The sequence below is a fragment of the Pelobates fuscus genome, chromosome 2 (assembly GCF_036172605.1).
Source record: "Pelobates fuscus isolate aPelFus1 chromosome 2, aPelFus1.pri, whole genome shotgun sequence".
In the NCBI taxonomy this organism is placed as follows: domain Eukaryota; kingdom Metazoa; phylum Chordata; class Amphibia; order Anura; family Pelobatidae; genus Pelobates; species Pelobates fuscus.
In genome coordinates, this window is record NC_086318.1 from 170,075,029 (window position 1) to 170,101,335 (window position 26,307).

Genomic DNA, 26,307 nt, shown 5'->3' on the forward strand with positions numbered 1-26,307 from the left:
TCTACTTATGCTGGTCCTAAACTAATCATAAAAGGAATACCCACAAAACATTATAGAATGAAGATTCCTTGGAAGGATGGAGGTGAAAGCACCAGCAAACGCTGTGGAGGTGAATGCATCTCTATTACTTCTGCTGCACTCCTAAACTACTAATATTAACTATCACAAACAGAATAGTAAGAATACTTTTTTTTCTTTTTTTTTTTTTTTAATTCTTTATTTTTGTTGTGCACGTGTAAATTCAAAGATTGCACAATATACAAATATAACAGAGAAAGGTTTGTCAGAGTTAAACAGTTGTACATGGAATTCAGCACAATTAGTTTTTTTGTTGTTATGAGACAGGCATACTGCATATTGAAGAAGGCTTAGCAATAAAGTGTGAGCATTAGGTGAGATTGGTGAGTGGTAACCAATAGATCGCCAGGTTGTGGTAATTCTGCTTCAGCAGAATGAGAGACACTAGGTTAGCACAATTCGATGCAACATAAACTTTTAAAGGAAAGTGAAAACGGTAACTAAAATATCTATCGTTATGTTTGGTGGTCTCTAACAGTAAGGATAGTTTCTAAATTCCTTATTTTGCTCACTCATCACATTAGTATAGCAATGCCAACGGGAAAGAGACTACAGGATGGGCCATAGCCCTTATGTTCTGCATATAATAAAAGAGGCATCTTAGCTGTCTAGTGTGTGGTCTTGTGCTGAGTGGGTTTTATATTTTAGTGACACGTCTAACAACAGTATAACGCTATAGTAAGATTAAAGTGGTCCCCTGAGCACACGGGTATTTGCAGGTCAGGGATGCATCAGGGTTTCTGGCTTAGGCATTAGTGCTCCAGGGGGAGGAGAAAAGCCCCCCTCGGGGTTTTACAATAGCTAATACTCTTATCCATTAGATACATCAATATGGGAGGGGGGGTGCCTGGGTGGGCCTGGGGGTCCATATGGGAGAGACGCAGTCGGTGCCTGGGTGGGCTACTCGGGTCTTAGGGTGCGTCTCTCGTCTGTGTTTTCCCTTCGAGTTGCCTGAAAATTTGGCGTTAGAAAAGTAGAGAAGGGGAGAGAAAAAAAAAAGAAAAGGTACGTGAAATAAAAACAGAAACAGAGTATTCAATTGAAGGTGAGATAGCAGTCCCCTTCAGTGCGTCTGGGTACCACGGGTATAATGTCCGGAGTTGCATTCTCCAAGGCGATGCTTTATAGTGGCAGCCAGTAAACAAGAAAAACATTAAAAAACTAAAACAAAAAACGTTTAGTGGTTATAGTCACGTATTCCAGTGGCGGGTTCTGTGGCCTCTAATGGAATGGAGAGTCCGTCGGTTAGTGTGGTGATCTCAGGTAGCTTCTTCTGCCGATGTGGTGTGTCTGGCTGACCTGGGAACGAATTCCTTGGCGGTGGTAGGATTCAGTCTGGAGGAGGTGGTCGTGGATTCTGCTTGCGGGGCCTTCCGGCCCAGCTGGCCCAGGTGAGTATCCAGATCCTCGTAGTGGGGAGCTGCCGGTGTTCAGGTGTCCATCTCAGTCCAAATTAAAGTTCCAGTAATAAGTGAGTTGCAACAGTGATCAATGAGCAGTAGGGGTATTCGGGGTTAGATATGACATCAACGTTTAACCTTAGGTATGGCCTCAGCAGTTGGGAGCGTGAAACACAGTTCAGTTAGGTAGTGATAGGCTTTGTGTTGACTGTCCCGACCGCGACTTGGTGACTCTTGAGGTGCGGTGTACTGTATGTTCAGTGTACAGGTGCCAGCCTTCGTAACCGGTAGTCCGTGTGGTCGCCCATCGCTGTTCAAGTGGTGATGGTAGCGTATGGGTCCGGTGTGAGGCCTTGTGGGACGAACAGGACAGTCCTGGATGGGTCCCATCTGTGTTGAGGGGAAACTTGGGTCTTCTGGCCTTTTGGTTTGAGGGAGTCCATAGTTGGGTCTAAGGATTGTAGGAGTGGTGCCGCGTCACATAAGTCCCGTATCTGATGTAAGTCAGGTCCCTGTTGGACCGTTAGGGTGTGGGATGGTCGCCAGCAGTAGCTGAGGCCCTTTTGGCGGAGGAGGGTGGTAAGTGGCTGGAGGGAACGTCTCCAAGCCAAGGTGCCATTGGAGAGGTCTGCGTAGAAACTCAGAGCCCTGCCATCAAACTGTGGGGGCATCTTGCCCCACAGGGCGTCCAGTATCGCCATTTTGTCAGTGCCGTTCCGGAAAGCGACTATGGTGTCCCTGGTGCACCCAGCGGGCGCCTTTGGTGACTTGGGGACCCTGAAGATGAATTCTGGGTGAATGTGCTCTGCCTGTGCTGGTGGCAGTATCTTTGTGAGCAGGCGTTTGATGACCTGTGGTAGGTCTACATCTGTGGTGCCCTCTGGGAGCCCCCTGAGTTTCAAATTGTTACGCCACCTGGCATCTTCGTTCTCGGCCATGCGGTGTTCGTGAGAGCGTTGCTGTAGTTGTAGCTCCTGCACAGTACGTTTAAGTTCCCTTATGTCCTCGGTGTTCATTTCGGTTCGGTTCTCCAGTGTAGTTAGGCGGCTTGTCACCCCCTTTAGGTCTCCCCTCAGCGCAGTGAGCTCCTTGTGGATGTCGTCGTGGTGGTCCGCTAGCATTTGCTTAAGGATCGCCACTGTCACTGGTGAGGAGCCCTGTGTGGCGTTGGTCGGTGGTGAGGGTCGTCTTGCTGTGTGGGTTGGTAGGTATTCCTCACCTGAGAGGTCATCAGAGAAGTCCGAGCATCCTCCGTGGAGCGCCGCCATGTTGGCTTCGTTGGCGCCTCGGGCCTGCCGCCACATGTCTCCTATGGTGAGTCCCGGGTTGTTTTTCCCCGTTTTTTTTTTTGTTGGATTTGCGACCCATATTGTTAGGGTGTGGGCCGAGGGCTTTTGCTGTGGTTCTGTTGCAGGTTAGATGGGTATTCATCCGTTTTTTCTCGTTTGGGCCTCGGAGCTCCAGAATAGTGCGACCGCTTGTCTCGGCTGCCAAGCTCCGCCCCCCTTAAGAATTACTTTTTAATACAAGCAAATATTGTTTCGGGTGAATTCCCAACACTATAGGGTCAGGTATGCAAACGTGTATTCCTGACCCTATAGTGTTAAAATTGTGCCCCACTTGCCCCTTTTAAAAAATAAATAAAATCACCATTATTCCAGCGCCACGTGCGTTCGCATAAGTAATAATACTTATATAATAAGGGTAAGCAGAATTAACGATCTCAGCCAATCCAAAGCTTTCCTATGAATCAATGCCTTGAATCAATGTATCTCTATGAGGAATGTTTAATGTCTCCATGCAGGGTGTAGAGATGCTGAACGTCATTGCTGCACAACCTAGTGGCCGACTGGGTGACTGTCACTGGAAATGTCCCTAGGCAGTAATGCAAACACTGCCGTTTCTATGTAAAGGCAGTGTTTACAATAAATTGCCTGCAGGGACTGATTGTGCATTAAGCTGTAGTTGTTCTGGTGACTATTGTGTCCCCTTAAATAAAAATGCCATCTTGACCTATATTCCACATTAAGATATGCCTCTTCTGTCGATAGCCTATACAAGTGCCTGTCAGTGACCAAAGCAGCAAAAGTATTGGGGCTCCTTGGCAGTAGATCATTTGCAGAGTATTAAACAAACTGTCAGTGTGTTCTATTAAGACCTTATAAAGACAGCAATTAACAGGATACATCATAGAATACTGCTCCTATCTCTTGGCTCCCTTGAGGTGCTCAGAATATTAAAGACATGTTTTGTCCTTCCTTTCTTTAGGCCGGAAGGAATGTGATTCATGCACGGGCCTGAGCTCTGGAAACATGTTTAAACACTGGGGGAGATGAATGCAATAGGTAACTCTCATGCTGTTTTAAAAACTTTCAGAAATGTTTGCCATCTATTAAATCCAACATTGCCTGACACCAACAAATCCTAGCGTATAACTGATCAATCAGACAGACTGACAATCACTGACTTTGTGTAAAATGAAAGCTTATTGTGTAATGCAATGAGGCACCTTTGGAATTAAACATTATAAACCATGGCTAAAGAAGAAGAGGAAACTTAAGTGATATTCAGGGTTAGCACACTAACTACAGCACCCAAGAAGTAGCAGTTTAGAGACAGGTGAAAAGCTATTCCACAGCTATCAAACACTTCACAGCATTTTAAGTAGGCAAAATTGGACACTTATTTTAGGGAAGGTAGCTGGAGGTGTGGCCAGTGGGTGGCACAATTCTATAAATTCTAAAGGCACTCTCTGAACTTTTGATGGTTATACATGTTAAGAGATTAAAGGGGCACTCCACTGCCCAAATTCAAAATAAATCACTGTTTAGTAGATATACCTCAAATGAAAACTTGCATGCATTTAATTATATCATTTGTAATTGGGGTAAATCTAAGGACAGCTTGCAACAGCTGAAATTTTCTTTTCTTTTAACCCTGCCTAGACTTTCTGTGGCTTTCCAATCACAGACTTCCCAATGCAGCTCAATGAGAAGTCTGTGCAATGCAGGTGCTCTGGGCAATTGCTGCCTCTTGAGTTTAGCTTCACTGCGCTAACCAAACCAGGAAGTAACAGGACCTGTTGTCTGCTTGAAAAGCCTGGGGGTGTAACCAGGTTAATATATAAAAGTGTCAATTTCTATTGAAATCTGCACTTTTTGCAAAATGAGAAAAAGAGGGCACAGTGCTTTAGGAATCTGTAGTGTCCCTTTAATTCACTCACAGGATTGTTCACTAAAGTGAGAATTCAAAGTGCATTCAAAGTTAATTTAAAATTCAAGGTAATAATAGCTAACCTGGAAATATTCTCTAAGTAAGGTATGCTTCTTTAGCCTTATATTTGGAAATCATTAGAATTTTTACTTTGGTGAATTACCCTGTTAGTATGAAATGTAAGAAATACATTACGAAATGCATTTACACAAAATAATATGTCTACACATCTAAAGCCGATTTATGAATGATAGATTTTGAATTTTACAGCTATGGAGCTCTGTAATCCAAATATTCTAACTTCAAGTAAGAGAACGGTAGTAGATCTTTAAGGAGGACAGAGTAATTTGATTCTAAAGTATGGCTTTTTTACTTAAATGACACACTATAACCCATGAAATGCATGCCTGGTATTATGGTCTACACACACACCCTGCAAATAGGGCCAGATTAAGAGCCCAGTGGGCCTGGTGCTGACAGTTATGATGGGCCTAATTACAAAATCTTATTGACCAAAAACACTAAAACAGTCCTACCTCCTAAGCGTCATATATCTGATGGAGATGGTACTGGAGGGAAACTCATAGGATGCAGTTATGAGAAAACACATACCCTATGCTAATCTAATGCTTCCATACTCCCTAACAGCAGTGTCCAGTAAAGCAGAAAGTCTATAGATGGGGTAAAAGGGTGGGCCACTGACACAAATCACATAACCAGAACTGCCAAAAGGGGTGAACATACACAAAATGGGCCTATTCCATGGGCCTGGGCCTGGCCCTGGAGCTGCAGCTCCATGAGCCCCTATGTTAATCCGGCCCTGCCTGCAAAATCCAAACTATGAACTGGACAAAAAGGGAAAGTGAAAGTAATACATTATAATTATGTCAGTAAAGACATATATTTACCAGATATGATGCTGATTAAAATATGTTTGCTGGTGAAATATTCACTTGCAGTGGTGTCAGGATTAAGCCACAAGGTATGTTATTTGGATAATAAAAAGTGAATGATTGGGGTAAGCAACACTGGTGGTAGGTGTATGCATATGAGGCCCATTAAGGTAAGATGTGCACCAAGGTTCAAATACCAATAGCAAAGATTAGCAGACAACCATCAATCTGAATCTACACGTTAATAATTACAATCCTATTCTGGTACAGAGAGGCAATATGTACACTGCCAACAAATAATTTGTCATTTACTATACAGTGAATGTGGAAAACTTAAAACTAAATACCATACATTTAGGTCAATATAGCTAAAGAGTTGGTGATCTATTTTTCCAGCTGAGCTATTCTGCCTAATACTTTCATATTTGGTTTTCACTGCAACTCGATTTATAGTTTAGCAAAGTAACCTCTTTTGTCTCCAGGATTCTTGAGCTTACAAACTGTTTCCCTCATTTCATCTTTCTGAGCAGACAAATATTATGAAGGGAAATTTTCGCTACACTCTATACACAACATTTTCCGTGTCAACTAGTAACGTATACAAATATCATAAAACGCAAACTAACCCAGCTTGCAATCCATGAATTGTGGTTCATTGTAGTACATTATATAATATATTTAGCAGATAGCTGGATAGAATCTGAAATGCATTGCACCTGTCCACATGTATACCTACACATAGACATATCTGCATCTACATATATCTACTTATATTCAATGAGTGTGTAAGCGTATTCATTATAAATATGATACAACTCTTTACTCTCACAACAGTCTTTCAGATTTTTTCTTCATTTTCCAAGAGTCACATTGGGGGAGATTTCTTAAAGGGACGCTATAGTCACCAAAACAACTTTAGCTAAATTAAGTGTTTTTGGTTATAGAGCATGCTCCTGCAGTCTCACTGCTCAAGACTTTTCTATTTAGGAGTAAAATCACTTTGTTTATGCAGCCCTTATCACACTTCCCTGCATGTGACTTCCACAGCCTTCCTAAACACTTCCTGTCATCTAATGTTTACACTTCCTTTATTGCATAGTCTGTTTAATTTAAAAATTATTATCTCCTGCTATTATCTCTCTGTTAATTGCTTACTAGTCTTTGCGAGAGCCACATTTAGCCATTTTTTTATGTAGGCTGTGTCAGTCACAGCCAGTAGAGGTGTGGCTAGGGCTGCATGAACAGAAAGAAACATGATTTAACTCCTAAATGTCAGAGAATTGAGTAGTAAGACTGTAAGGGCATGATCTATACACAGAAACTGCTTTATTAAGCTAAAGTTGTTTTGGTGACTATAGTGTCCCTTCACAGACACCTGATCTAAAAAATGGTTGAAAGAAATGAAGGATGTCACCAATGGAAGGTGCCTACTGGTTCTATTGGTTTTGGCTCAGTGGGTTTTAGTAAATAAATATACTAAACCGCACCACCCAATGTACTGCATATTATATATGCGCTAGTTCCACTCTACTAAAATTTACATTCATTTTTTTGTGTACAGATCCTGTTAGTATAGTTTTTTTTATGGTGACTGTCCCTCTTTTTGTACTCAATTCTATTTTTTTATAAGAGAATATTTTGATGATTCTACCTTGAGTGAGGTTTATTTTCATCAAATATATCAATATCATTGCAGAGCTCCCCACTGTGGACACGTGGAAAACTGCTCACAGGGTTGTAAATCTTTTAAAGGGACAAAGTGAGGGACAAAGTGATGGAGTGAAGTTTGTATGTATCTCCCATCTTCACACTGTTAGAGATACTTGAAGCAAAAATTCCAATCAACGTTAAAACACATTATCAGCCTATTTGTCAGAAACAGTCAAACTTGAGTGAAAATCCAAATTGTGAATAAAAACTAACTTTATCAGGCTAGTTAACTGCTGAAATAAAAGATCCACCTCAAAAGTCTGTTTAATTCCTTGTATTGTAAAAAAAAACAAAAAACATTGCTTTACAGATGAGTCAAAAACAAGCTAAAGATATATTATTTGTATCACAGCCTATATTATGTTTAATACAAATATATTGAGAAATGTACAAAATGTTTATGTTTAACAGTTTCATTTCTATATTTGAATAATGAAGCATTATTATGGCTTATTGTAAAATATGAACATGTTATTCTATCTTACAGACATGAAAAACATGTATTAAACACTATTGCTAAAAAAACAAACAACAAAAACACTTAATATATTTCTCAAGTTGGAGAACATTAATGTTATTCGATCAGAAATGCTCATTTGAGCAGGGCCCTCATCTACCTATTGTTCCTGTGTCACTATGTAATTGTCTAATTTATTGTAAATTTCCCCCCCTTTCATAATATTGTAAAGCGCTGCAGAATTAGTTGGCGTTATAATAATAATAATAACAATAATAATATTAATCTGGGACAAAATCAGTCCGAGATCACATGTAAGTTAATAATATTTGAAGTCATTACCGAGTGCCTAAAAATCTAGTAGTACACAATACACTGATCAGCCACAACATTAATACAACTGACAGAAAAGCGAATAACATTGATTAAATTGTTACTATGGCACCTGTCAAGGGGTGGGATATATTAGGAAGCAAGTGAACAGTCAGTTCTTGAATTTTCTGGTGTTGGAAGCAGAATTAAATGGGCAAGTGAAAAGATCTGAGTGAGGGCCAAATAGTGATGGCTAGAATACCGGGTCAGAGCATCTCCAAAACGGCAAGTCTTGTGAGGTGTTCCTGGTATGCAGTGGTAGGTACCTACTAAAAGTGGTCCAAGGAAGGACAACCGATGAACCGGCGCCAGGGTCATTCATGGCTTGCATGTCTGATCCAATCAAACAGAAAAACTACTGTAGCTCAAAATGCTAAATAACTTAATGCTGGCCATGATAGAAAGGTGCCAGAATACACCATACGTCCCAGTTTGCTGCATGTGTGGCTGCATAGCCACAGACCAGTCAGAGTGTCCATGATTACCTCTGGTCCCAACCAAAAGTGCCTTCAATAGGGATGTGAGAGTCAGAACTGAACCTAATAGAAGAAGGTTGCCTGGTCTGATAAAACACATTTTATTTTAGATGAGGTGGATGGCCAGGTGTGTGTCTGTCACTGGGGAAGAGATGGCAGCAGGATGTACTATAGAAATAAGGCAAGCCATCGGAGGCAGTGTCATGCTCTGGGAAATGTTCTGCTGGGAAACCTTGTATCCTGGCATTAATGTGGATGATAATTTGACACCTGCCACCTACCTAAAAATTGTTGTAGACCACGTACACCCCTTTATAGAAGTGGTGTTCCCTAAAAGCAGGACCTCTTTCAGAAGGATAATGCACCCTTTTTGCACTGTGTTTGTTCAGGAATGGCTAGAGGAACATGACAAATAGTTCAAAGTGTTTCCATGGCCTCAAAATTACACAGATCTCAATCCAATTGAGCCTATGTAAGATGTGCTGGAACAGCAAACCAGATCCATGTAGGCCCCACCTTACAACTAGGAGAACTTAAAGGATCTGCTGGCAGCAGTTACGTGCCAATTAACAGTGTTGCCACAGATAAATGTGTTCCATGTGAGCTGGCAAAGCATTATCAAACCTGGAAACTTAAATCTAATTTACGCTAGTTTCAAGTTCAAACCTGCAATGCCTGTTTTAGAAAAGGCGTATTTACAAATAAAATTATTCGTATTTACACGTTCAAGTTTGCTATGCCTGTTTTAGAACAGGAGTATCTACAAATATAATTATCTGAATGAGCTCGCACTTTAAAAGATGGAAATAATATATCTACATACAATAGAAATGTACAACACCATCATTTTGATATCCCCTTGGTTATATATGTAACTACCAAAAACAGAAAGATACGACAGCTACAACAGGTCTCTAACTACATGGTTAACAATCATAGAATGTTGGATCTTGGACAGGCAGTATTCTGAGTGGATGGCGTGCTGCCTGACATTAAAGTAAATACAAGGGGAGAGGTGCTTTTCTAAGGTAAAGTGCTAAATAAGGATCGATCACTATTAAAACCAAAATAATGTATCTAAACATTTTGCACCCAATACAGCATTTGTTTTGCTGTCGTACATCTCCTCTAAGATGCAAAAAACAAACACATAATAACAGTCCCAATATTAAAGTGTAGTATGAAGGATTGTCAGAGTTTGATGAAGTAGCAGTGCCATTCAAAAGCTGTCTATAAGAGTGCGACAAAGTATCAGTGCTATAGAAATACCAAACGCAAATCCAGTGCTATAAGATATGTCCTCGATAACATAAACCGGCCCATGAGCTGAGAATGGCACACAGGAAAGCAGTCAGCATATCAAAAGAAGCCATTACAAAATACTTAAAAATGAAAAGGATTATGTGTTCATTGTAAGCATATGGTAAGACAAGTAATTCAGTGATATTAAATGCCCTCAGCTTTCCAGAGCAGGAAGATAAAACTGTATTCTGTATGTGTATTTGTTAAAAGGTTTGCAAAGAAACAGGGAGGGCCATTGGCCTTAAAAATTAAGATACACTTAGATTAGATGTGTATGGGTGACAAGCAGCATATCTGAAGATGATCTATGTATAACTTGTTTTTATGATGCTGTTCCAGTTGATTGCATTTACATGTATTGAGCTCAAATGTAAACATTCGCTGCTGGACACAATCTCAAAACAGACCTTGCAACATGACAACCATCTTAATAAACAACGTGAAATGAAAATTACCCTTCCCTCACGTTCATCTCTAACTCCACCTACCTCCTTTTTTTCTATGTTTCCTAATTCTGCCAATTACATTTTTAAAACTGTTTTATGCATGTATACAAGTCCTTTGTAATATACTTGGTTCCATTAATTTAAAAAAATCTGAAATAAATTCTATTCTTTGCTTGAGAAACCACAAGTCCTGCAACTTCTTACTATATAACGTTTTAACTTTGAATATTAATACAAAGTTCATAGCACTCTTGTGTACAAAACTTTTGGAATTACCTGTATCTATGAATGATAGCATTAAATAACCGTCCATCTCTCCAGCACGTGGTGAAGTTTTCACAGCGTATTCCACCATAACCATCTGTTGTCCGCTGTGTCCAAAGAAGCAGCTTCTCTTTGGCAGACATATCTTCTGACTCTCCGGTAACATGAATGTCAGATATCTAGACAAGCAAGCACAGTTGGAAATTAGGACAAAATCTCAAGATATTATGAGTTATGGTTTAACTAATTATGAGTTATAGTTATGGTTTTCTTTACTGCGGACTAAGCAACAGTTATAGACATAGAAGACTAGACACACAGTTGTACCAAAACACAAGGCACTCAAGAACTTTAAAGTTAAAACTTAGCTTTTATTGCAAATTCTTGTCTAATTGCAAACCCAGCTAGGACCATAACACTGCAAAAATACGCCATGAGAAAAAGCAACAACAACAAAAAAAACAGTGAAAAAAAACACATCAAAAAATAAATCCCTCCCTAACGCATTTTATGCTAATGCAAGCATTGGTAGGAACACAGCTAAATCTTATTTTAGAGAGTTATTTCCACACTACCTGGTGATGTTTCAGATCACCTTGAGTCTTTCTCAAACCTGTCACCAGACTGCAGACTGTGGCAATACATATACCCATGCACAAGTCAGCCACACTAGATGCTGAACTTGATGAATATATGCATAGAAGGATTTCACATGACATAAAATATGAGAAATTTCCAAACAGGAAACTGTACATGTACATCATGCAATGGGTTTGAGGGGATGACTATAAGGCACAATGATTAGGTTGCAAGTATGTCTGGGCCGTGGGTCTTTCGCACCTGACAGGGATCCATTAGCTGTGCAACTACCCACCCACAGACAAATACGCCCTACATTCAAACATCAGCACTGCATACTCATATGCTCCTGCATTCAAATGCAAACACTAAACATAAATAGGCCCCTCAACTCAAACACCTCCGCTGAACACAAAACACGCCACTGCAGTCAAACACTACACACAAACATACTCATTCAGATGCCAATATTACAAACACAACCCAACATTCAAACAGACACAACACACAAATACACAACTGCGTTCAAATACCAATATTACACACAAATACACACTTGCATTCAAATGTCATCACTACAAACAAACACACACACACACACACACACACACCACTACATTTAAATGGCAATAGTACATACAAAGACACAACTGCATTCAAATGTTAAAACTTTACACAAATACACAGTTTCATTTAAACACACATACGCCATAAAATTATCCTTATATTCAAACACACAGACATTGCTCGTAAATACAACTCTGTAAGAATGAGCAAATTATATATACCCAACTGACAATGCTATAGGACAGTTAAGGATCAACATTTTGGACAACCTTGAGATATCTATCTATAAAAATTACTGTTGTACATCACCTGCATATCTCAAGTAAGACTTTAGAACAACGCCTTCCAGAGTTCCAAGCTTGACATGCAAATGAGCACAGACAGGTATGGTGTTTCAGATTTCACCTAGCATTTCTGCAGGTAACCTTAGCAATGGACACTGTTTTAAACACATCACTTTTAACCATAGCATGGGTTATGGTCCAAAATAACCAGTGGTCAGAAACCAGCCTTGACAGTACAGTTTCAGCCTTGTGGGTCTTGACAGCATGGTGCTTGTTCGAGTCTGGATGTTGAAATCTTTGTGAAGTTGGCATTGAAACCAAACACAACAGTACTCCCTATTGTCAGGATCGTGACAGGGATCCAGCACGCAGAATGCAAACAGGAGAAGGTAGGTATACCGGACCTTAGGATGGCCGGACTAACGTAAGGAGTAGGCAAAGAATGGTCAGAGACAAGCAGAGGTCGAGGGAACGAGAGAGCAGGTAAGCGAGAGACAAGCCAAGTCAAAGGGATAAGAGAAGTAAGCAGGGTCGAAAATACAAAGCCGAATCGATAACCAAAGACACAAGAGAGATAAGAGCACTGAGTGACCAGACTAGCTAGAACCACCTTGGTTCTTTACTTGTGTACCACGCCCCCAAAATGTCCTGGTTTGCGGTTTCTGGCAGTTCGTGACGTGATTGACGTCATGACGTCGGCTACTGAGTGCCACGTCATAAAAGGAAGCGGGGTTATCGCGGCCGGCGTGTAAACGGCCAGAAAGACCGAATCGATCGGGTGCAACAACCCCTTTCTGAGGAACAGCGTCTAGGTGTCTAACCTCCTCTGAGGTAGACATCATAGGTACCATGACAGTACCCCCCCCCCTCTCAGAAACGCCCACCGGGCGGAAGGGACCGGGGCGAGAAGGAAATCGATCATGAAATGCCCGAAGGAGATGAGGGGCATGTACATTATCATGAACCACCCATGACCTCTCCTCAGGCCCATAACCCTTCCAGTCAACCAGATATTGCAACTTCCCACGAGAAACACGAGAATCAAGAATGGATTTGACTTCATATTCTTCCTGGCCCTTAACCTGAACCGAAAGGGGGAGAGGACACAGGGGAAGAATATCTGTTACAAATAAGAGGCTTCAACAAAGAGACATGAAAAGAGTTAGGGATGCGCATGGCACGAGGAAGGGCAAGACTATATTCAACTTGGTTAATCCGTCTCAGGACGTTGTAAGGACCTATGTAGCGAGGAGCAAATTTCATGAAAGGAACCTTCAAGCGGATGTTTCTGGTACTCAACCACACCCTATCACCTGGGACAAAAACTGGAGCAGCCCGTCTACGTTTGTCAGCGTGCCGTTTAAACACCGCGGAACTTTGAACAAGAATACGCCCCACAATCCCACAACTTTCTCAGATTGGCAACATGCATATCCAGGGCCGCCATCAGGGGGTGACAACCATGACGGTTGTCACGGGCCCGGCGGCCCTGGGGGGCCCGGGCTGCTCTGGCAGTCCTGGGCCCCACTTTCTTTCTCTGCACACATGGATAGCAAATATCGCTATCTATGTGTGCAGCCGCGGGCCCCCGACTCCCTGTTACCACAGTCCGCAGAGTGGGCCCAGGCACACACAGCTTCTCCTCTTCTCCTCTCTGCTAAGTACTCTCGCGAGACCCGTGGAGCGTTGCCATGGCAACCGGGTCTCGCGAGAGTTATTAGAAGAGAGGAGAAGAGGGGAAGCTGTGTGTGCCTGGGCCCCCTCTGCGGACTGTGGTAACAGGGAGTCGCCCCCCCCCCCCACCGGACCACCAGGGATGGAATCTCCCCACTCCCTGGACACAGGTAAGCAGGGAGGGGGGGAGAAACATTTGCATTTAGTTTACACATTGCACATTTACACACACACACACTGCATACACTAACACAACACACACACTGCATACACTAACACAACACACACACACTGCATACACTAACACAACACACACACACTGCATACACTAACACAACACACACACTGCATACACTAACACAACACACACAATGCATACACTAACACAACACACACACACACACACACTGCATACACTAACACAACACACACACACACACTGCATACACTAACACAACACACACACACACATACACTGCATACACTAACACAACACACACACACTGCATACACTAACACAACACACACACACACTGCATACACTAACACAACACACACACACACTGCATACACTAACACAACACACACACTGCATGCACTAACACAACACACACACACTGCATACACTAACACACACACACACACTGCATACACTAACACAACACACACACACTGCATACACTAACACAACACACACTGCACACACTAACACAACACACACACTGCATACACTAACACAACACACACTGCATACACTAACACAACACACACACACACTGCATACACTAACACAACACACACTCTGCATACACTAACACACACACACACTGCATAGACTAACACACACACACACACACACACTGCATATACTAACACAACACACACACACACACTGCATACACTAACACAACACACACTCTGCATACACTAACACACACACACACTGCATACACTAACACACACACACACACACACACTGCATACACTAACACAACACACACACACTGCATACACTAATACAACACACAGACACACTGCATACACTAATACACTAATACCATACACACACTGCATATACTAATACAACAAACACTCTGCATAGACTACACACTAACACACTCACTGCATCCACTATACTGGCACACACTCTGCATTCGCTACACATTAACACACTCTGCATTCACTAGACTAACACACACTCTGCATCCGCTACACTAACACACACTCTGCATCCGCTACACACTAACACACTCTCTGCATTCACTACACATTAACACTCGGCATCCGCTACACACTAACACACACTCTGCATCCGCTATGCACTCACACACTCTCTACATTCACTACACATTAACACACACTCTGCATTCACTACAAATTTACACACACTCTGCATTCAATGCACTAACACACACACTACATTCATTACACTAACACACACTCTGCATTCACTGCACTAACACACACACTACATTCATTACACTAACACACACTCTGCATTCACTACACACTAACACACACTCTGCATTCACTACACACTAACACACACTCTGCATTCATTACACACTAACACACACTCTGCATTCACTAAACTATGCACACACTCTGGATTCACTATACTGACACACACTCTGCATTAACTACACTAACATACACTCTGCATTAACTGTACACACAGCATCCACTACACAAACATCCTGTATTCACAGTACACACACTACATCCACCACAAATTGAAACACATTCACTGCATTCACTATACACAGACACTGCATCTAATACACACACTACATCCACTACAGACACTGCATCCACTAAACACATTTCATCTAGTACATACAAACACTACATCCACTACACAAACACACACTACATCACTATACACACACTACATCCACTACTCAAATACACTCTGTGTTCACTATACACACTGCATCCGCTACACAAACACACACTCTGCATTCACTGCACAAACAGTATCTAATACACACAAACACTACATCCATTACACACATTCTAATTCACTTCCACTATACACACACCACATTCAGTCCTGCATCATTGTGAGCGGACTAGGTAGGGCGTGGTCTGGCCCAGGAGGGATGGATTGGGGGGGCCCAGACCTTGTGCTTTGTCAGGGGCCCCAAAATTTCTGATGGCGGCCCTGTGCATATCAACCGACGGTATACCTTGGGATGGGGAAACCGACGGAAGAATTGTAGGATGAAAGCCATAATTCAAGAAAAAGGGGCTATTTTGAGTAGAATCACAAACAAGATTGTTGTGTGCAAACTCCGCCCAAGGAATCAGACCAACCCAATTGTCCTGGTGTTCAGAAACAAAACAACGTAAATATTGTTCAATTTTTTTGGTTAGTGCGCTCGGCTGCCCCGTTGGACTGGGGATGATAGGCAGAGGAGAAATTCAATTTGATACCTAACTGGGAACAGAAGGATTTCCAAAATCATGAGACAAATTGGGAACCCCTATCAGCAACTATTTCAGTATGGATATCATGTAAGCGAAAAACTTCCTTCGCAAATATCTCAGCCAATTCGGGAGAAGAAGTTGGTTTAAGCAAAGGAACTAAATGGGGCATTTTAGTAAACCTGTCGATCACCGTGAGAATAACAGAATGTTTCTTGGAAACTGGTAAATCGACAATAAAATCCATAGCTAAACAGGTCCATGGTTTCTCAGGTATTTCTAAGGGTTGCAAAAGTCCGCCTGGAAGTTTATGAGGTTGCTTATTCACCATACAAACAGTACATGCCCCGACAAAGTCCCTTATATCTCTGAGCAAAGTGGGCCACCAGAAGTCTTTGGAAATTAGAAAAAAAGTTTTGTGTATGCCGGGGTGCCCAGCAACTTTACTGTCATGAAAGCACCGAAACAGGTCCACTTGGAACTTAGGAGGAACGAAGTACCGCCCTGCAGGAGTAGTTTCCGGAGCTAGATATTGTTCTTTCTCAATATCCGAAAGTAAAGGCGAGTGTATCCTGACACTCGTGTTGGCAATAATATTACTTTTGGGAACGATAGAGGACAAGGTGGTTTCCGTAACAGTAGTAGGTTCATGTTGGCGGGATAATGCATCCGCCTTGGAGTTCTTAGACCCTGGTCTGTAAGTGAGCACGTAATTGAAATGAGTAAGGAACAAGGACCAACAAGCCTGTCTGGCGGATAATCGCTTGGCTTCCCCTATATAGGACATATTCTTGTGGTCCGTTCAAATAGTAATCGGGTGTAAAGTCCCTTCTAACAAATGTCTCCATTCCTTTAACGCCATTATTACTGCTAATAGTTCTCTGTCTCCAATGTCATATCTACTTTCTGTTACTGACATTTTTTTTAGAATAAAAGCCACATGGATGTAACGGTTTATCCAAACCTTGTCTTTGTGATAAGACTGCCCCTATACCTGACTCCGAGGCATCTACCTCGAGCAAAAAAGGTAACGAGGTGTCAGGATGGACCAATATAGGTGCTGAGGAAAAATGTTCTTTAAGTGTTTCGAAAGCAGATAGGGCCTCCGTAGACCATGTTTTGGTATTAGCACCCTGTTTCGTCATATTGGTAATAGGAGCAATAACAGAAGAGTAACCCTTAATAAATCGCCTATAATAATTGGAGAAACCGATAAATCTCTGAATGGCCTTAAGACCCTTGGGCAATGGCCAATCTTAAATTTATTGAAGCTTAATCGGGTCCATCATAAACCCGTCACCTGAAATTACATAACCAAGAAGCAAAGAAGCATCAGAGCAAAAATAAAGCCATGAGGTCAAAGGAAGAGCCTTGAGAGACATTAAGCCATCCATAGGATAGAATTGTGTTGAGGCACATATTTAGGGAAGGCTCTAAACATTTTTGGCTACACTGAAGACTCCAAAATTGATAAATTGAAGACTGCTGGAGCAATCAGGATTTTTCCTGAGCAATCAGGGGAGAATGGCCTTGGTAAGAGAGGTGAATCCACAATTCTTGGTGTTGAATAACAATACTAGAGTATAAGGACATTGATGCGAGATAGTGAAAACGAATAAGCAACTATTTGATGCACCTATCATGAAGCCGTATAGTTTTTAACTTATACGATCAAGAAAAATAAATGGAATGGTGATACATAGTATAAGGTACATATTGTTTCATATAGGTCTGGTTACTCTTCAAATTCTGGTTCAAATTCCTGAAAATGGTACAGAAGGTTGATAGGTGTCCATGAAAGGCGCTTCATGCCATTGTGACATATGGCAACTCATTACAAATGAAGGACAACATCTAGGCCAAAGTTGGGCCTGGCTTTCCTCCTCCATTAGATGCTCACCCAGTCTCCACTCCTTCAAAAAATTGTTAAAAACCCACTTCTTCATAAAAGCGTATCAATTAAACTGTTAATAGCTCCCAACTGATTCCTCTTCTGCAAATGTAACTAGTCTAATACTATCCTTACCTTTTTGTGTCATTTTACCTTTAGCATGTAAGCTCATTGAGCAGGGCCCTCAATCCCTCTGTTCCTGTGTGTCCAATTAGATGTCTGTTCGTCCACCCACTGTAAAGCGCTGCGGAATTTGTTGGCGCATATAAATAATAACATAATAATAGTACATTTATTTATATTTTAAACCTAAATTGTGCCCATAGGTAAACAGACATAAGGTCTAGACTAGACTGCTAAAGTAAGATTTTACTTTTCAGTGTTGGAGCCAAAAACAGCACAATGCTCTCCTCTATGGCACTGAAAGTGAAAGTAAATAAGGTAATCTACCTTCTGACCATGTAATAAGAGACACCGGTTCAGCTATATGTGCCACTTATTCACAGACATATCTGCAGACAAATCTTCTCAAAGTAAAATTATACTCTAAGGCTGCACAAGAGAGAGAAAGGTGATAGATATTTCTTTATTTGTAAGGTACGTGCGTATGTATTTCTTTCCAAAGGGGATATAATTTGTAAAGATGCTGAAGGCCCTGGTCATGAGCATATAGTGCCTGAACACAGATTTGATACTGTACAAAAATGTATTGTTGTATATGTTTTACACAAACAAATTTATAACACAGCTATGTTATGATAGCATGTATCTTTATGACACCTAAATCATCCCCGGTGGATGTTCTACCCAGAAAAACAGGTTTCCTGAGCCCGCACAAACCCATAAATATCATGCTGGCTGCCAGTGCAAAATTTCCCAGAATGGATTATTTACTTTTTCTGTCATTTTAGTTGAAGGTCACAACACCATGACTTACATGTGTACATAAAATACACAGTGGTTTTAGTTTGCACGATTATGTATGGCACTTGGAACACAGAAAGGATTCGTTTTTAAAGTAGCTGATTGACAAGTAAGTCATTATTGGGAGAACAAACAATTTACTGATTTACCTTTGTTTGCTGTTGAGGGGTGCAGGGAGATAGGCCATCCTTTGTAAAGTGAGGTAAAGCACTAACATAATCTTTGTCACCAACAGAGTAATATCGAGCATAGAACAAATGTTCAGAACTTCCATCCTTCTTAAGTATCTCACCATCACTTTTGGATCGTTGTTCAGAAGCTCTGCGCACATTAGTGGTCCATGGACTAACGGTGAGGTCGATGGCACTTGAGTTTGATGCTGTTTTAGCATTGCAGAGACTTGGAAGATTATGGAATGTTAATTCTTTTGGAATGTTTGGGGAAGAACATTTCCCATCTGTATACAAAAAGCTGCTAGATTTCAGCTTGCTTTCCCCTTCAACATCAGCTTCAGCTTCATTACATTCACAGGAATTATTGTGCAATGGGACATGGATTTCCACGACAGGCAACTTAAAGCAGGAGTCAGTTTTAGAAAGATGTGGACTGTCATCACAAATACAAGGAATATTGGTACTCACTGCCGGTAACAAGTCTTCTGAGAGGCAGCTGTTTCCATTCCGTTCTGCAACAAGTTCTGTGGATGTAACTCCATGGCTATTTTCTGTTTCTTTCTTTCTGTCTGATTTTTTTTTCTTGAAAAATTTCCTGCCTGGAGAATGTTTTGCAGAGCTCAAAGGAGCCTTATTAGGATCAATATAATATTCCTCTTTCTGAGCTCGGACACATCCACAGACATTGCCCATTTGTGTCAAAAAGAATGCATCTCTCTAGATACAGATCACAGACACATCTCCCAGAGGACTCCCAAACAGAAAGTCAAACAAGCATCCTGTTTCCGCACACAGATCACTCCCAATCTCTGCAGCGAGTAGCCATTTTGGAAGTTGAGAAATGCACACGTAATAAATGTCATGGCAAAGTGCCCAGTGCAGGCCTGCGTCTGATTAGACGTTGACTTATTCCTGGCCACCAATCCTCTTAGCAAACACTTAATTGCCTCTGTGCTAAAGTATGAACTAAGGCTGATTATAGCTTTCCAAGGCAAGAAACCATGTGACTTAAAATTTGTCATATGAACTGGAGTTACACTTCAGCTATAACTACCTGACACAAAGCATGCAGCAGATTAACCTTTGGAACCGTAAGGCAGAGTCACTGAAGCAGAGCAAATATATGATGGAAAAAACGAAGAACTTAAATACCTAGGTCATTTTAAAAACAGCTTTCGTTTTATTACAGAATTAGATTTTAAACTGAGCTAATCTTTTTAAAGTGTTTAGACAGGAATTGTAAATGCCCTGGTTGCAGTATGAAATGTGTAAAAGAATAACAAGCATTCTCTTATAATGTATGTCTTCCATATTTTCCAGGGTTATGTTACAGTTAGTTATTCTAGCATACTTACCAATACTGTCAAGTGTCAACTTGGTAAAAGTCAGAATTAGCATGAATGAATGAGTATAATAGTGCTTCAATTCACATCACTGGTGAGCTTGTGAGCTGTGTGGCTCAGCAGGCATGTGCTTTAGGATGAGTGGTAGCCCTTCAGGGGAACCCCACTTGGGCTGCTTATGCACCAAGTGCTACTAAAGTGCTATTGTGTGAAGAACATGCCTGTATTGCACCTTATGGAAGTTTATTTTCTGGTGCATTCAGAAGTAAAATAAATAAATAAAACAAGGACAACATGTCAGGAGCCCATATTCTAGTGTAGACTGTTCTGCTGAATTCAAGATGGCTCAGAGCTATATACTGGGAAAGTGTTTTTTTTTTTTTTTTAGGTTTTTCTGAGCATCATGAGTACTTCCTGGTCTTGGCTGCAAAGTTGGAGTTTTTTCTTTTTATTATTATTAAAATTATTTATTATTTCTCATTGTTTAAGTACTATACATCTTCTAATTTATTTTAATGATTACTCAGTTATGAGTACTGTGGTAAACTGATTTGAATGCCTGAAAGCCAGTGCATCTGTATTTTATCTTTTGCATGGGTTTACAGGTATATTTTGTATCTGTTCTTTTTCCATTTTCTACAGGAAGTATTGGGTATTTTTTGAGAGAAAGCAATGGTCAGGCCTTGGGTCCTTCTTGGTTCTTAGATGCTGTTTGTGATTTTTTTTTTTTTTGTCACCGTAATAAATTGTGTCCCCATTAAATCTATATATTACTCTTGCAACTGTGTCTTTGAAAAGGCAGTAAACATCCAGGCGGGCATGGTTACTCTTCAAGGAAGTAAAAGAGTTAAATGTTCATGCTGGATGGTGCGACTTACAAGATTAATTGATCACTGACTGATTTTTCCTGGATGCTTATTACTTACTGTTTTCAATTAGCACCATTTGCCACGCAATTCTTTTCATTGTATGAAGAACCGTCCAATAAACACATGGATGCCCCCACATACTTGTTAAGTGGTGTGGTGTTTGAAATCGTGTCCTTTGCTGTTTGAATTAATTTATGAATCAAATGCAGAGCACAGTGACTCTCTGCACGCAAAAGAGTAAATGCAAATCTCAACAATTAGTTGTGGATTTACAGTCAAAGCTGTTTCATAATGTAGTTACATATTAACAAGTGATTTGTTCACCTGCTTTGGGTCATTTCCTAACTATTCCCCTTTGCTTTATCTGCAACAATGTAATAAAAGATAAACAACAAATTATGTGCTTAAACGCTGATACTGCCATCTGGTTATGGGGTTCCTAGAAGTAATGTGAAAGTGGAGCAGCGAAACATTCTCAAATTGCTGCACCTCAATGGTACGGGAATCCACAATGACAGGGGATTATATGAGCATGACACAGACTGAAGGTGAAAGATTATTTTAGTCTGTGAATTCCATACAGTGAACACTGAGTGTCGGATGGCAAGCTTCTATTCAGAGCACATCTTATACATATGCTTAGCACATTTAGCTTTATTTTTAGCGCCAACCTAACCAAAGGAAATCAGTCATTTGCAATCATATACGAAATCTTCAGATTGTAATAAACATAAATGTAAAATATCCATCCAGTAAATCTGTACTCAATACATGCATTATACAATTTATATATATGAAACTGAAATGTAGATACATGTCTGCATACAGATGTTAAGCTAGGTGAGTGCAACAACTGGTTAGAATAAATCAATATGTCATTGCTGTCTCCAAGCACCATAGCTACTACAGGATGAAGTAGAGGCGTGCCCTGGCACCTCTATTGTAAGTAGTCAAAACGCTTTAGAACAGTTTGACGTCTTACTTTGGATCTGCCTGATTCCGCTACCTACCTCTACTACGTCCGACAGAGAGCTATCAGCTCCTCCTTACTAGCTTCCATTTGCTCTCCTAAGCTAACCCCTTTAGATATTTGTGAGGCTTTTAAATTTCTAAAAAAGTAACACAATCCAGAACAGGTACAATGGGCAAGCTTAGTATGTTTGCGCTATATATCCACATATTTAAACAAAATGAAGCTAAATAAACCACAAAGAAGAAATAATAAAATTTTCTGCCTAAGCATTTCAGCACTAACACAAAACAATACACCAGACCAGTTAGATCCCTTTTACATTCAGATGTTTACAGAGAATACACCCTACTTGGAAAGAAGAAAAGGATTGTTTAATGAATGGTTTAACAATAAAATTACATCAGGTGAGAAGAAAACACAAGCACCATGGACTATCCAATGTCAAAAAGAAAACCAATGGGCAAGTACTAGCAAAAAACAAGTGGATAATGTGAAGATGACCAGGTCAGGAAATCAAAGAACAAAATGATGAAAAACTAAGCAGATCACAAAATATAAAATAAATACAAATACACCATCTCAATATGGAAACATCTGTCTCATAAAGACCCAACAGATATGATCTGAATTTACAATTTGAAACTATGTGAGAGAGGCAATGCAAGCACGCAGGTCAAGCTCCTTGGGAACAACAATATGTGTAAGGATAACAGTGCAGTAGATAAGTATATATGGTGTTTCATTGAGCAACCTGTAAAGAGTCACATGAGAATACCATCACTAAGGCTCCAAGAACAAAGGACAATGAACCCAGGGAATGGATAATAGTGAAACACACCAAAGTATCATGATAGATAGCAGCTATAGAGTGCTGACTGGAAACTTCCCTGAGAACATATTTACCAACAGTGTTGCATGCAATTAACATTAACCATGATCATCATGGGGGTGGTGAGTGGCCTCCACACTCAACTGTTGGACTCCTTATCCCGAATGTCTTCGGGCACACAAGCAACAAGTAGACCATTGCACACAATCACTAGTTATGTGCTGCGCCCGTGCCCAGTCTGCTCTTTGAGTTTCGGATAGCAGTTGCTGAGAACCACAAAGTACACCATGCAGGGAGAGCAGCAAAGAGCAGTAAACTAGGAATTCAGCTCTTTGGGCTGCCTGTGAGGCCAAAGAGTCATAATGTCATATCGCCGCACCTCTATGTTCTGTATATACTTGAGTGTGCCTGTGTGTTTCTATGTTCCTATGAGTGCATGTCTATGTGTGCCTGCATGTGTTTGTGCTACTATGGCTGTATACATGCATTCATGAATGTGTGAATCTATACGTATTTGGATGTGAGTGTATATCTACATATTTGTTAAGTGTATGCTTTTATGTATGTATCGGTGAGTGGGTGAAGATGCATATGTTGCAGACGTTAAGGGGTAGAGTTAGGGAGGGGCCTGGGTGAGACTGGGGAGGTGTCACCAAGTGTTGGGATCAAACTCTGGGTCCATTGTGAGACTAGCAGCACCCCTGAAATTAACACTGCATATAAATATACAGGTAAATATAGAATGACTGATTGTGTACATTTCTAAGTCACACTGGCTTCCAAAAAATGTAAAATATCCAAATTCCATTATGGTTTCGAACTGATCATATCATGTCATCAGAGCAGAAACAAAACCAAGAACAAGTTTGCCAACTCTTACACACAGTACTGGAACTATGTGCCACTGACTTGCAAATATATCTGCAATCATTATGGATTCGTTATTTGTGTCACAAGTCGGTAAGAAACAAGTATGCAATATTTTCAGTTGAATAGTAAATGAGCCACCTTTTAATTCCAGTAAAGGTCTGGTACACAACTCACTCCTCATAGCTGTGGAAAGCAGAGGGTTAAGGAAGTGCAGCTGTTACAATAAATAGCTCTAGGGAGCAAACATGATCTGGAAGGTACTGTGCGGGTCTCAGTAAAGTCATGCCCCCTAGAATCTGGTTGGAATGTCGCTGAGAACAAGTGTTTCTTACAAGGCCTTTCAAGGTCCTTAACATTTTAAATGAGATTTGTGTATATTATCTTCTGTTATTATGTACTATAAATGTAAATGCTGAGATTTTACAGATAAAATTAAAAGCATAAGTTTTATAACTGGTGTACTTAAAACACAATCTGTTTAATTATTCAATATACCTCAGATGCTGTCTAAATCTTACTCCGACATTAAAAACATTAGTTTAGAGTTTGTCACAATTTTGAGCTTCAAGACCCACCACCAGCATTAAAAATATTACAAGGCTAGATTTAGGGCACAATAATATGCATTTTAGGTCATTTATGATGAATGTGGTGCAGAACACTGAATATCGCATGTTTCAGTGCTTGATATTGTGGTTTTGTCACATGGTCCAGTCCTAGTTAGTGTGTGTCAACTCATGATTTGAACAGTAGTTAGCGGGAAGCGCTAGTGAGAGAATTAGGTCACATGTACCATGTAAGTGACTCCATTGTTGTGTATGGTGGTGTAATATGTATGTGTACTGTGTAAGAGAGAGTTGGGGCTGGGACAGGAGGAATCGGATAAATGACCCCAGAATGGCAGCTGTACAGTTACCGTCACGTGGTCTCAGAGAGGGTTTTACCTCTTAAAAAGAAAAAAATTGCATCAAAATGAAGACATCAAAGTATCTTAATAAAGACAAAAGGGAATTGGGGGCACACTCAGAACATGCATCTTGCAGGAATGGTGCTGCCGCAGTGACCAAAATGTACACATATATGCATTTATCAAGCTTGATAAAGACCCGGTAGGGTGAAAACGTTGCTGCTTTTGCCCTAGAAAAGCTGCTATTTTTCTTATCCAGGAGTTCCTGAAGCATAATTTATTCTGCATATCTTGGAAGGGAGCCCTAGCTAGCCTTGGCTTCAAAGCACCTGAGTTATTTGGTAAACGCGGTATCCAATACGTCTCTAATATCTCAACAAACAAACATGGGGTGTAGGGTGGGCTTAATATTGACATATGGTGGAACTGAATCCACATATAGGTTTGCAGAGATAGGTGATTTTAAGTAGCTTTATAGAATTTACAAATGTATTTTTATGTGTTCGATGTTCCTTAATCTGTATTATCAAAGTATCTTAATACACAATTTTTTTTATGAAACCCATCAGCACACCAACAGCATACCATGCAAATATGGCATCAATTTGTGCAAAAACAATTTTAGGGACACTTAGCCAAGAACAGGATAAGATTGACATCTTGTGTTTTAATCTCATGTTTAGTTCTAAAACACCATTATATTTTCTAGAAATGTATCCAATCTGGAGCATCTCAAATGAGATGCATTTTCACTTATGCAATCCTAGAGAACATCTTCTTATAATGATTCCAACACTAAAGGCAGTCCAGAAACAAATGTCAAGCTATAAATGAATTATTAACTCTAATCATGGAAGAAAGGTATGGCTTGTATGCTCTGGTACAAATAACAAATAACTTTAAACTCAAAGAAGTCACTTAGAAAACTCAAAGTAAGGACAATTTAGACATAAGAGCTGATCAGTCAAGAACACACAAAACTGAAATAGCTTGACCCATTGAATAGCGTTACACAGGAGCATGCATCTCCCAGCCCTTGTTTCCCAGCATTTCAATTTACAAACAAGGGGTACAGAGGTAGAATTTATGGTTGTACCCACTGATATATTATTATTGGTATTTATATAGCACCAACATATTCCGCAGCACTTTACAGTATTATAAAATGGGTAAATTTTACAATAAATGAAACAATTACAAAATGTTACAGGAACAAGAGGTTGATGAAGACCCTGCTCAAACGAGCTTAAAGTAGTCCTCATTTGTGCTAATTACAGCAGCCATACTAGATCTGATACAAGATGACACCTCAATATCATTAATCAATATTTGCTCGTTTTACATTTATTTTTTAAAGGAACGCTAGAGTGTTAATTCAAACGTATT

General features: G+C 40.4%; 1 protein-coding gene across 4 annotated transcripts in view; it reads right to left on the minus strand.

Annotated features, from left to right (window-relative positions):
* Positions 1 to 26,307, minus strand: part of DST (dystonin) — a 592,252-nt gene that overhangs the window by 299,112 nt on the left and 266,833 nt on the right. For 3 of the 4 annotated variants that reach the window (XM_063442942.1, XM_063442944.1, XM_063442945.1), the window contains one exon: positions 10,624 to 10,790. In XM_063442942.1, the coding sequence (XP_063299012.1) occupies positions 10,624 to 10,790 (167 nt within the window). Of the gene's footprint in view, positions 1 to 10,623; positions 10,791 to 19,106; positions 20,016 to 26,307 lie in introns of those variants that run through there. The other variant, XM_063442943.1, reaches the window with a different exon arrangement.